At 43.8% G+C, this 12230-nt stretch overlaps 1 protein-coding gene across 7 annotated transcripts in view; it reads right to left on the bottom strand.

Moving 5' to 3' along the window:
* PPA2 (inorganic pyrophosphatase 2) overlaps nucleotides 1–11234 on the bottom strand; it is a 229728-nt gene extending 218494 nt beyond the window's left edge. For all 7 annotated transcript variants that reach the window (XM_062199795.1, XM_062199791.1, XM_062199790.1 and 4 more), the window contains exon 1: nucleotides 11060–11234. In XM_062199795.1, coding sequence (XP_062055779.1) covers nucleotides 11060–11234 — 175 coding nt within the window. The remainder of the gene's footprint in view (nucleotides 1–11059) is intronic.
* Nucleotides 11235–12230: the final 996 nt, after the last annotated feature.

The raw sequence follows: 12230 nt of genomic DNA, 5'->3' as shown, positions 1-12230 counted from the left end.
AGTTTTATAGTTACCTTTCATAATACAACTCATTGAGGACCAAGGTCCTGCATGGAAAGTTAGTACAAAGAGACTCCTGTGGTAAATTTAACAATTAACAATCTAATATATGACATCAGTGACCATCCGAGGCTCTTGACATGAGCTGCCTGGGCTATGGAAGCCTTTTGAATCCACAAACTCTGTCAGTATTTAGACAAGGCCAAAAGTTAAGTGGAAGTTCTCTCCTCCCTTTAAAGAGAAGTACATCCTTCTTTGATAGCCTCTTCTTTCTGCTGGGGTCTCACTCACAGAGATCCTTCATGTCGAACACTTTTGTCACAGTGTCTTGGCTTTCCATGCTTGAAATGCTCTCATGGACTTTTCAGCCAGACCAAAAGCCATAAAGGCTGATTCTGAGGTCAGAGTGTTATTTAAAGCGTTTTTCATTCTGAGTTGGCTGTGTGGACTGCTTCTCATGTTGGAACATTCTCTCCTTTTTAATTCTATTATTATTACCAGATCACTTTAACATTAAAGATAACATTTTTACCATCCAGCTTAATGTGATTTTGGGTCCCATGACTAGTTTTTAAATGTACCCTTAGACGTAAGTCCACAATAATGTATGCAGAATTATACAGCTTTATAGTTACAAACTTCTTCCTCCTTCTCTTATTTCCACTCTTATTTTTTACTAAGATCCATCCACAATTAACTTTATACGCATATGATTAACTACACTGAATAAAGAGTTCAACAAATAGTATAAAGGGAAAAAAAGCGAAAAAACAAAACTGTTCCTCAACAGTCAAGACAAGAGCAGCTCAAGACATCCCTTCTTGAAGTATCTATTTTACTTCTACAGATTTTGTTTTAGGTGCTCCATTAGTTCTGACTGATTAGAGAGAACATATGTTATTTGTCCTTATGGGGCTAATAACACTAAGTATGATGTTTTCTAAATTCATCCATTTTGTTGCAAATGACCAGATTTCATTTTTTTAACCACTGTGTAGTATTCCACAGTGTATATATCCCATAATTTCTTTATCCAGTCTTCAAATGACAGGAATTTAGGTTGATTCCATGTCTTAGCTATTGTGAATTGAGCTGCAATAAACATGGGGTGCAGATAACTGTTTCATATGCTGATTTCATTTCGCTTGGGTAAATTCCCAGGAGTGGGATGGCTGGGTCATATGGTAAGTCTATATTATATTTTTGAAGCATCTCCATACTGTCTTCCATAGTGGCTTAGCTTTACCAGTTTACAGTCCCACCAACAGTGGATTAGGGTACCTTTTTCCCCATATCCTCACCAGCATTTGTTGTTCATTGATTTCTGTATGAAAGCATTCTAGCTGGGGTGAGGTAAAACTTCATTGTGTTTTTATTTGAGAGGTAGAGTTATAGACAGTGAGAGGGAGAGACAGAGAAAAAGGTCTTACATCTGCTGGTTCACTCCCCAAGTGGCCTCAAATGGCGGGAGCTGTGCTGATCTGAAGCCAGGAGCCAGGAGCTTCTTCCAGGTCTCCAATGCAGGTGCAGGGACCCAAAGACTTTGGCCGTCTTCTATTGCTTTCCCAGGCCACAGTAGAGATCTGGGTCAGAAGAGGAGCAGCCTGGACATGAACCTGCACCCATATGGGATGCTGGTGCTGCGGGTGGAGGATTAACCTACTGTGCCATAGTGCCGGCCCCTCATTGTGATTTTGATGTACAGTTCCCTGAAGGCTAAAGATCCTGAACATTTTCTCATGTGTCTATTGGCATTTGGATTTCCTCTTTTGAAAAATGTCTATTTAGGTCCTTGGCCAGTCTCTTAAGTGGGTTGTTTGTTTTGTTGTTGTGGAGTTTCTTGGTCTCTTTGTAAATTCTGATTATTAATCCTTTATCAGTTACATAGTTTGCAAATAATTTCTCCCATTCTGTTGGTTGTCTCTTCACTTTCCTGTTTCTTTTGCAATACAGAAACTTCTTAATTTGATGTATTCCCATTTGTTAATTTGACTTTGACTCTCTGTGCCTCTGATGTCTTCCAAGAACTCTTTGCCTGTGCCAATGTCTTGCAGGGTTTTCCCAATATTCTCTAATACTTTGATGGTGTTGGGTAACAGACTTAGATCTTTATTCCGTAAGGTATAAGGCAGTGGTCTTGCTTCATGCTTTTGCATGTGGAGATGCAGTTTTCCCAGCACCATTTGTTGAATAGACTGTCCTTGCCCCAAGAATTGGTTTAAGCTCCTTGGTCAAATATAAGTTGGTTACAGATGCTTGGATTGATTTTTGGCATTTCTGTTCTGTTCCACTGGTCTAACCATCTGTTTTTGTACCTGTACCAGGCTGTTTTGACTATAACTGCCATGTAGTATGTCTTGAAATTTGGTATTGTGATGCCTCCAGCTTTGTTTCTGTTGTACAGCGTTGCTTTAGCTATTCGAGGTCTCCTATGTCTGCACATGAATTTCAGCATCATTTTTTTTAGATCTGAGAAGAATGTCTTTGGTCTTTTGTTCAGTATCGCATTCAATCTGTAAATTGCCTTTGGAAGAGTGGACATTTTGATGATACCGATTCTTCCAATCCATGAACATGAAAGATTTTTCCATTTTTTTATATCGTCTTCTTTTTATTTCTTTACTGTTTTATAATTCTCATGGTAGAGATCTTTGATATCCTTGGTTAAATTTATTCCAAAGTATGTGATTTTTTTTGTAGCTATTGTGAATCGGATTGATCTTAGAAGCTCAATCTCAGCCTTTGCATTGTCTGTGTATACAAAGGTTATTTATTTTTGTATATTAAAATTATATCCTGCTATTTTACCAAACTCTTCTATGAGTCCCAAAAGTCTTTGGTGACGTCTTTTGGACCCGCTATATACAGAATCATGTCTCTGCAAACAGGGATAGTTTGAATTCCTCCTCCCCAATTTGTATCCCTTTGATTTCTTTTTCTTAACTAACAGCTCTGGCTAAAACTTTCACGGCTATATTGAATAGCAATGGTGAGAGTGGGCATCTTTGTCTGGTACCAGATCTCAGTGGGAATGCTTCCAACTTTTCCCCAATTAATAGTACGCTGAGGCTCCTCCACTTCTGATCTACCTCCCTATTAATGTACCTGAGAAGGCAGCTGAGGATGGCCCAAGTGCTTGGGAGCCACATGGGAGACGCAGCTGAAGCTCTTGGCTTCTGGTTTCTTCCACATGGGAGACCTGGAGGAGGCTCCTAGCTCCTGGCTTTGGATCAGCCCAGCTCTGGCCATTGCAACCCTACTGGGAGTGAGCCGATAGATGCAAGACCTTTCTCTCTGTCTTTCTCTCTGCCTCTCAAATAAATAAATAAAATCTTAAAAATAAAATAAGATCTCTAAATCTGTCTTTCAAATAAATAATAAGTAAGTCAAAGAATTTAAAAATTCAATAAGTCTATAGCAGGGTAATTTTTAAGTTTATTATTTTGTGTGGCCCATGAACGATGTTACAAATAGAAAATGGCCCATGACAGAAAAAAGGGCTCTCACCCCTGAGAGAAATAGCAATCATGTGCAAACTGGCTGTTGGACCAAATCCAGTCCATGGACTCTTTATTTTGTAGATAAAGTCTTACTGGAACACAACCACAGCAATACTTTCAACGTCCATGGCTATGTGTTAACAATAGCAGCTGTGACAGAACTTGCACTGTTCCAAAGTCTGAAATATTTCCTATCTGGCCCTTCACAGAAAACATGTGCCAATTACAAAAAACATCGATAGGAAACATTACACTGCTCTAGTGGCAGTGTAAAGAGAGAAGTGGGCTAAGGATTGGGCCTGGGGCACTTCAAATTTAGAGTTCAGAAATATGACAAGAATCCAGCAAAGAAGAAAACATGAAGAGAAACCAGCAAAATGAGATATTCAGAGTGCTGTCCCAGAAGCAAAAGAAGAGAATGCAATCAATTGCGTGAAGTCCCCAGACAGGTCATATGAGATGAGGACTTCTGATTTACCATTCCATCTGCAGCACAGGCACAGCTGGCCTATACTAACAGTTCCGTAGAGCAGTAGTGATGAAAGCTCAACTCAGTGACCCTTGGTTCTTTGCCTTATATTTAATAGGCCAAAAATCTGACTGGGAACTCTGTGTACATGGGACAGGACTGCTGAGGGGCTGCCTTCCCAGGGTATGAATGGGTGAGAAGCTGGCTGTTACACTGGGGGCTCCCTAAATGCCAGAATGCAAGACACCCCTGCTGGGGCAGCAATACCACCAGACTGTCCCACTTCCCTCTCAACACTTTTTTTCATTTTCTATTAAGGAACCTGTACACCTCATGCCTCAGACCTGCTGGGAAACACCTGTGTACTGCTCACAAGAGAAATTAATCCTAGATGTTAAGTTCCAACCATCATTCGCTTCTATCTCATCTAATCTGAGGATGTCCACAACTTCTGTGAGGTCTGCAAAGCAGTTCAGCTTCTTCCTCGAGTACACCCCCTTCAGCACATAATGCTCTTATACGAAGCCTAGACTGCCTGCCCACTGCTCCATCAATCACTGCACCTCCAACTGTTTTTTAAAATTTTTAAGTTTTTGAAATCCCAAGCTCTGATGGCTCCTTCTTATTTCTGATTTTAGGATTATCTTTTCTCACCCTCACTAACTTTATTAGGGGGGAGATAAGATAAATGACTGTGCTCACCATGCTATTTTGCTTTGGTATTCCACAATTGTCAAAAAGCACACTGCATCCCTAGCATAAACTAATGAGTCTTATCAGGCCCATCAACACACCCAAGAAACTGCCAAAACTTTCCCTTCAACTGCCCTGAAATTAGACTTTGTTCTATCATTTTGTAAATTATCTGTTTCTCTCTCATTAAAGCAATTTGTATCAGGATGAAAGTTTACTCTTGTAGTAGCAAGAGAAAAATCTGAAGGGAATGCAAAACTTAGTCTGATATCATGTATATATACCAAACAAAGCTACACATATACGAAATACTGATAAATTATTACATACCATTACTAAAACCATTCATAAAGATTCATACTGGAAGCATTAGCAATGACTCAAATGAGCTTTAGTAACTACTAAAGCTATTTTCTCATTTTAAAAGATTAAGGAATTTATGGCTGGTGCCGTGGCTTAACAGGCTAATCCTCCGCCTTGCGGTGCCGGCACACCGGGTTCTAGTCCTGGTTGGGGCACCGGATTCTATCCCGGTTGACCCTCTTTCAGGCCAGCTATCTGCTATGGCCCGGGAAGGCAGTGGAGGATGGCCCAAGTGCTTGGGCCCTGCACCCGCATGGGAGACCAGGAGAAGCACCTGGCTCCTGGCTTCGGATCAGCGAGATGCGCAGGCCGCAGCGGCCATTGGAGGGTGAACCAATGGCAAAAAGGAAGACCTTTCTCTGTCTCTCTCTCTCACTATCCACTCTGCCTCTCAAAAAAAAAAAAAAAAAAAAAAAGATTAAGGAATTTAAAGAAGTTTAACAATCAACTTCAAAGGGTCAGCACTGTGGTACAGCAAGTTAAGACACTACCTGCCATGCCAGCATCCCAAATGAGTACCAATTTGAATCCTGGCTGTTCCACTCCCACTCCAGCTCCCAGCTAAAGTGCCTGGGAAAGCAGAGGATGATGGTCCACATACTTGGGTCCCTGCTACCCTTATGGAGACCCAGGTGGAGTTCCAGGCACCTAGCTACGACTTGGTCCAGCCCTGGTCATTGTAGTCATTTGGCGCGGGGGGAATGTGGGGAGGGGGACCAACATATGGAACCAATAGATGGAAATTCTGTGTTTAAAAAAAAATGGCAGCCAGCACTGTGACGCAGTAGGTTAAGCCTCCACCTGTAGTACTGGCATCCCATATGGGCACCAGTTCCAGTCCCAGCTGCTCCACTTCCAATCCAGCTCCCTGTTTATGGCCTGGGAAAGCAGTGGAAGATGGCCCAAGTGCTTGGGCTCCTGCACCCTCAAAGGAGACCCGAAAGAAGCTCCTGGCTCCTGTCTTCAGATTGGTCCAGCTCCAGCTGTTGTGGCCAACTGGAGAGTGAACCAGCAGATGGAAGACCTCTCTGTGTCTCTGTCTCTCTCTCAAATAAATAATCTTTTAAAAATTTTAAGAAATCAACTTCAACAGTGTTTCTTTTCCACACAGATAACAAGATTCTTATTTTGTAGCACTTCATCTACAAAACTTAGCTGTTTTGAAGTTATAGGGACTGGAAACCAAATTTTTCTATATTCACATAATATCCACTATGTTCCACGGCATCAGTTCAAGCCCTATTGAGACAGGGAGGCAGAGGAAGCAGTTGAGTCACTTGGAGATAACAATTCCTACCATCAGAAGTCCTCCAGGATATGGACTTGGTTCCCTGTGATCGAAAGATATACAGATCCACTGCTTGGATCAGTCTCAGTTAAGAGATCCATGGTTGACCTAGATTGACCTATAACTCATTGTAAAACACTGGCATGCTAAATGACAAACCCATCAGTCATCATGACAGAAAACATCAGAACACATAAGGTGCAAAAAGTAGTAGGGGCTGGCGCTGTGGCGCACTAGGTTAATCCTCCGCCAACAGCGCCGGCATCCCATATGGGCGCCGGTTCTAGTCCCGGTTCCTCCTCTTCCAGTCCAGCTCTCTGCTATGGCCTGGGAGGGCAGTGGAGGATGGCTCAAGTGCTTGGGCCCCTGCGACCACATGGGAGACCAGGAAGAGGCACCTGGCTCCTGGCTTCGAATCGGCGTGCGCCAGCCATAGCGGCCATTTGGGGAGTGAATCAATGAAAGGAAGACCTTTCTCTCTGTCTCTCTCACTGTCTGTAACTCTACATGTCAAATAAATAAATATTAAAAAAAAAAAAAAAAGAAGAAGAAGAAGTAGTAGCTAGATTCCAGGAATCTTCATCCGCTGTCCAGGAAATCATGAATATTCCTCTACCTTATTAGAATTTACCTCCTCTTTCATTAAGGACCCATATAATGTTAAACAGTTCAAGTGTGTATCTTTGCTTTGGCAGTACAAGGCTTGCTGCTCACTATCCACTATTCTCTGGCTCATGAATTTCTCATTGAAATGAAGTCAAGGACCTGGGTACTGGGCAGCCCTCACTGTTTGGCACCACTACGACAGAGCCAATTTTAAAAAATGGTTACAGGAACTCATATTCTGAAGACACAAACATTTTTTGTGCATTACTCATGGAACTTTAACTAAGTTTAAAAGTATAACATATTCAGTGGCAGATTTCCACCTACTACACAAATGATCTAAGGAGAATCCACAGTTAATTTCAACCTAAGCATATGCTTACAATAAATTATGAAGCAAATCAACTGTTAAAGAACTACATGAATCACAGTCAGGATAAATAAAAGCAACTTTAATTATTCACAGTACTGATTTCTAAGTGAACCAATTGTCTACCCCATAGTTACAAAAGCCCAAATTATAGAAAAAATTATAGAAAGCGTACTTTTTCCTTATCATTTGAGAGAAGTTTAAAACATAAATTAATGAACTGTCAAGTTATTAACAAAAAATAAACAACACCACTCAAGATACCAAAGGCATATACACAGGCAGTATTGGGTCTTAATTCCCATGTAAACAACACTAACTACATTATTACTTCACAGTTAATCCAAAAGACTGCAGAGCAATACCCTCTGAAACTCTGAGAACTAGGAATTAATAGATATAGGCATTTAAGAAACATTCAATTTTTTCCACATCTCATTTTCATTACCCTTTGCAGAATATAACAATACAAATTTTAGTCCAGTATCGTGAAGTCAAAGAGGAGAAAGAAATAGAGTATGTTAAATATCTACCATGTGTGAGACACTGATAATCTTTACACACATAGTCTCATTTAACTGTCACAGTGACTCCATACTATTATTAGTACTGCCTCCATTTTGCACATGGAGAAACTAAGCAAGGGATGCCATCTGGTGACTTATCCATGATGATAAAGCCAGGATGACAACCTAAGTGCTCTATTAATCCAGAACTATTACCAAAACATAGTTGCTTCTGGAAGTTTCAGAAATCATCCCAGGCAGTCCTTTCCAAATCAAGTTTCATAGAACTCTAGTGTCCCTGAGATGCTAACAAATGTTTTGAGAAATAAGTGCTCTGTCATTCAAAAGTTCAGGACAAGTTACATCAGAATTTTCCAAAACCTTAATATGCACATAATATAAGAAGTGTTCTAACTTACTAAACTATGAAATCCTCTGTTTAAATAAAACCTAAATACCTTATGGCATGCCTACGTTCAACTTAGCACAGTTTGGAAAACAATCACCCAGTCCAATCATGTCATTCCATGATTTAATAAAATGAGGTACAGGGAAGGGAAGCAACACAAGCCCACACAGCCCAGTTACTAACAAGGCAGGGCTGGCACCAAAGAGGCTTCTTGATTTCCACCAGCAAAATCTTTCCCTTTTATGATCCTGTCTCACTTTACACTGTTTCTACAAAGTTACCATCATTTTTTTTAAAAAAGAAAGTGTTATATCAATCCTTTATTCTGATTCTTCTGAATAGGAATTAAGAGAAACCAGCTACAGACATGAAGCTCAAAAATGTTCCATGTCCTACTGAACTATTATTTCAGAATATTGGGTGTAGTTGGAAATCTAGAAAATGCGACCACTTTAATAATACTAGCAAGTTTCAGCCAATTAGTGTTATACTCATGTTTTGTATGGAGACAGAACTACACCCTGCTACTACAGAGACACCATCTCTAATGTATTCAATTTTGACTAAATTGCTCTTTATAAACAGAAGTGTGTTCACTGTTTTCTTCTTACCCCACTCACCCTACAGCATCTTTTCACATTGTCCTACTCCTTCCGGCAAATTGGAAACAGTCCTGGGTAATGATGCCATCTGGTGGTTGGTTCATGGCCCATGTAGGATCTCACCACTTACGCACCCTTCTCCATGCTGCCTTTATTCCAGTTCTATTTGCCTCAGTAAAATCTATTCTTTTGTACCATGCTTATCCAACGGGGTGAAAACAATTTCTTACTTACAGCATTCTACTTACAGAAATTCTTTAGTCCCCCCTCCTTATATATAGCTTCAGAAAGGCCCCCAGAAGAAGTCCTATCCCAAAAGAAACTGTTAGAATCTCTATTATTCACCAAGTGCCTTCGAGGAATATTGGTGCTGAAAAGGGCCTTCAGGATCGCTTCAAGGTTAACTACTTTGTTTGACAGCTGAAGACACAGGTCCCATGATAAAGAAACAGTAAACACCGGCCCAAGGACACATGATCAAGGGCAGAGCCAACATGAAGGCCTAGCACTTGGCACTTTCAAACCCAATGATGTATACTGTGTGCTCTAGGTTCCTCAAGACCGTTTTTTCTCAACTAACATTCAACTAAAACATTTTTCAGTGTTTTTTCCTTTTCTTTGATTAACCATATTGACATGAAGACCGGCCCCATAACTAAATCTTGACAACAGTGTCCAGCACATGTTATTGCTTCTTCTGTGTTTGTTGTGAGTCTACTTAAAAAGCTAACTGTTATTTTACACGTTGTTTTTATAGAAAACTATTCCCAGTAGGCATCAGATTGTAGTCTTGTGGAATGCAAGACGTTAAGAAATTTGAGACTTCTTGCTAAGGTTTCTGGTTCATCTGATCAATCCTAAACAAGCAAGGATTGAAAAAAGAAATGCTGCATCGTGGAAAATCAGCAACCAATTTTGAAGAAAACAGAAATTTTAGTACCAATTGAAGTTTGGTACAAGTTTTGCATCACAAAACTTGAGGCAAGGTTTATTTTCTCTCCCATAAAATAGTACTTAACCAGGTGGGGCTGTGGCACAAGGTTAAAGACCCAGCCTGCAATGCTGGCGGCATCCCATATGGGTGTGGTTAGTTCCCATGGCTCCAGTTCTGATCCAGCTTTCTGCTGTGGACTGGGAAAGCAGTGGAAGTCCTTGGGCCCCTGCATCCACGTGGGGGACCTGGAAAAACATCCTGGCTCCTGGCTTTGGATCAGCTTAGCTCTGGCCGTTGGGGCCATTTGAGGAGTGAACCAGCGGATGGAAGACCTCTCTCAGTCTCCACCTCTCTAACCATCTTTCAAATAAATAAAATGAATCTTAAAAAATAAAAATAAAAATAAAAAAGCCAGACCTTAAGTTCAGGATAACTATAAGTATTTTACAAACTACAGATAAGGGATTCTTAATGTCAGTAATTTCTATTCGAGGCTGTTATCACTTCACACACAGCATTCACATAATTCTTGCAGTCCTATTTTACAGATGAGACAAACCAAAGCACGACAAGGTAGGAAACTCGCCCAGACTCCAGAGCTTAAAGATGAAAGCAGGACCCAAGAGTGGAGCTGAGATCTGAAAGTTCCCGCGCGACGCGACGGAACCTGCAGCTCCCCTCAGGGCTCCGGAGTCAGGGCGGCGCGAAGGCAGCCCCACCAACAGCGCCGTGTCCACGTTACAGCAACCGACACAGCTGAGCGCCGCGGGGCTGGGACACGGAAAACGGGCCCTTTCCTGTCCTGTGTGTGCACAGGCACATCGCTTCGCCCTCTGGATCTGCTGGATCTGGAGAGGAAAAGCGGCCCACCCTGGGGCCAACGAGGCTCTGGACTGCGGGTGGCATTCGGGGTGCACACCTGTGAGCGTTTCTGGGAACCGAGCCCTGCACAGAGCCCGCCGCCCCCGACAAGAAGGGCCGCTGGGCAGGCGCCCCGGCTGGGAGCCCCGGCCCTGCTTTCCCCAGGGAGTGGGCCGAGCCCAGCCGCCGGCGGTCGCTCCGCCCACCGCTCAGGCGGCCCCGCGGCCCTCGCCCGCAGCGAAGCGAAGCCTCCGCGCGCCGCGCCCCGGGGGCCTGGGCCTGGGCCGGTCACCCCCGTCGCGGGCAGCTCCCTTGCCTCCGCGCGCCGGAAGGTGGCCCCGACCGCGCGGCGGCTGCGGAGGGCCCAAAGGAGGCGAGGACCGCGCGAGGCGGCGCTGGCCCCTCCGCGCCCCCCACCCCGCACGCTCCACTCCTCAGCCCGCGCGCGAGCTACTTACTGAAGAAGAGGCGGTAGTCCTCCGAGTGGGGCCGGCCGCGCTCCTCCGTGCGGTACAGGGCCATGGCGCGCAGCGGCCCGCTCTTTGCCCTCGCTCCCGCCGGCGGGTGGGCGGCGACGGGGGCGCCCGCGCGCCACCCCCGGCCCGTGCGCAGCAGCGCCAGCAGCGCGCGCATGGCGTACACAGAGGTCCGGCTCGGCGCGGGGCGGTGCTGGGGCCCGCGGCCCGGCCGCACGCCGGCGCCCCCTAGCGCCCGGAGCCCTCACTCCTGCCCTTGGGCCGTGACCCCGACGCCGGCTGGATGGCAGTGCAGAAGACAAGGCCCAGCCACCCCTGAGGAGCACACTGCCGCTTCACCCTCCTTCCATTATCCCGTCTAAGTGTACTACCATAATACGATCGTTTTACTGTGGAAGTGCAGTAGAGTAACGTACTCTGTGTCAGGGACTGCTGTAGAGGGTCCAGTTTTGGAGACGCGCATGCGCACACAGAGGCCGCTGTAAGGCCATGATCAGGCCTCCTGGAAACTTGAACTTGACAGACACAGAATTAAAAAGCACGAAATTTCCTCAAATGCCATCTGCTCCATGAAGTTCTTTTCCTATTTAGGCAAAATAGAGGTGACACGCTTTTTTTCTTTTCTTTTTTTTTTTTTTTTACATTTTTATTCTGCAAGGGCATTTGTCCTACACCTGTATATTTGTGAATTTATCATGTTCCCTAATTCACTCTCTCCTGCCCACTCTATTGTAAGCCTGCCAAGCCCTGAAGTCTTGGTATTTGGTATCTCTGTATGATGTAGCACCATGTTTAATGGCTCCTTTGTTGTTAAATTTACTGTTGAACTTAATTGTATTCCAAATGTTTAATTTATTTTCACTTTATTGGAGAGAAAGAGAAATATGTTACATCTGCTGGTTCATTCCCCCCAAAGGCCCACAACAGCCAGGGCAGGGCCAAGCCAAAATCAGTAGCCCAGAACTCAGTCTAGATCTCCCAGGTGGGTGGTAGAGATCCAACTTGAGCCATCACTGTTGCCTCCCAGGGGGTACATTAGCAAGAAACAGGATAGGAATAGGAGCCAAGTCTCAAACCAAGCACACAGATATGGAATGCATGTGTTCCAGGTGGCATCTTAACCACTAGGCCAGTGCTCATTGTACCTGTTGTT

Source organism: Lepus europaeus, chromosome 8 (genome assembly GCF_033115175.1).
Source record: "Lepus europaeus isolate LE1 chromosome 8, mLepTim1.pri, whole genome shotgun sequence".
Classification (NCBI taxonomy): Eukaryota; Metazoa; Chordata; class Mammalia; order Lagomorpha; family Leporidae; genus Lepus; species Lepus europaeus.
This window is presented reverse-complemented; position numbering and strand designations above follow the sequence as displayed.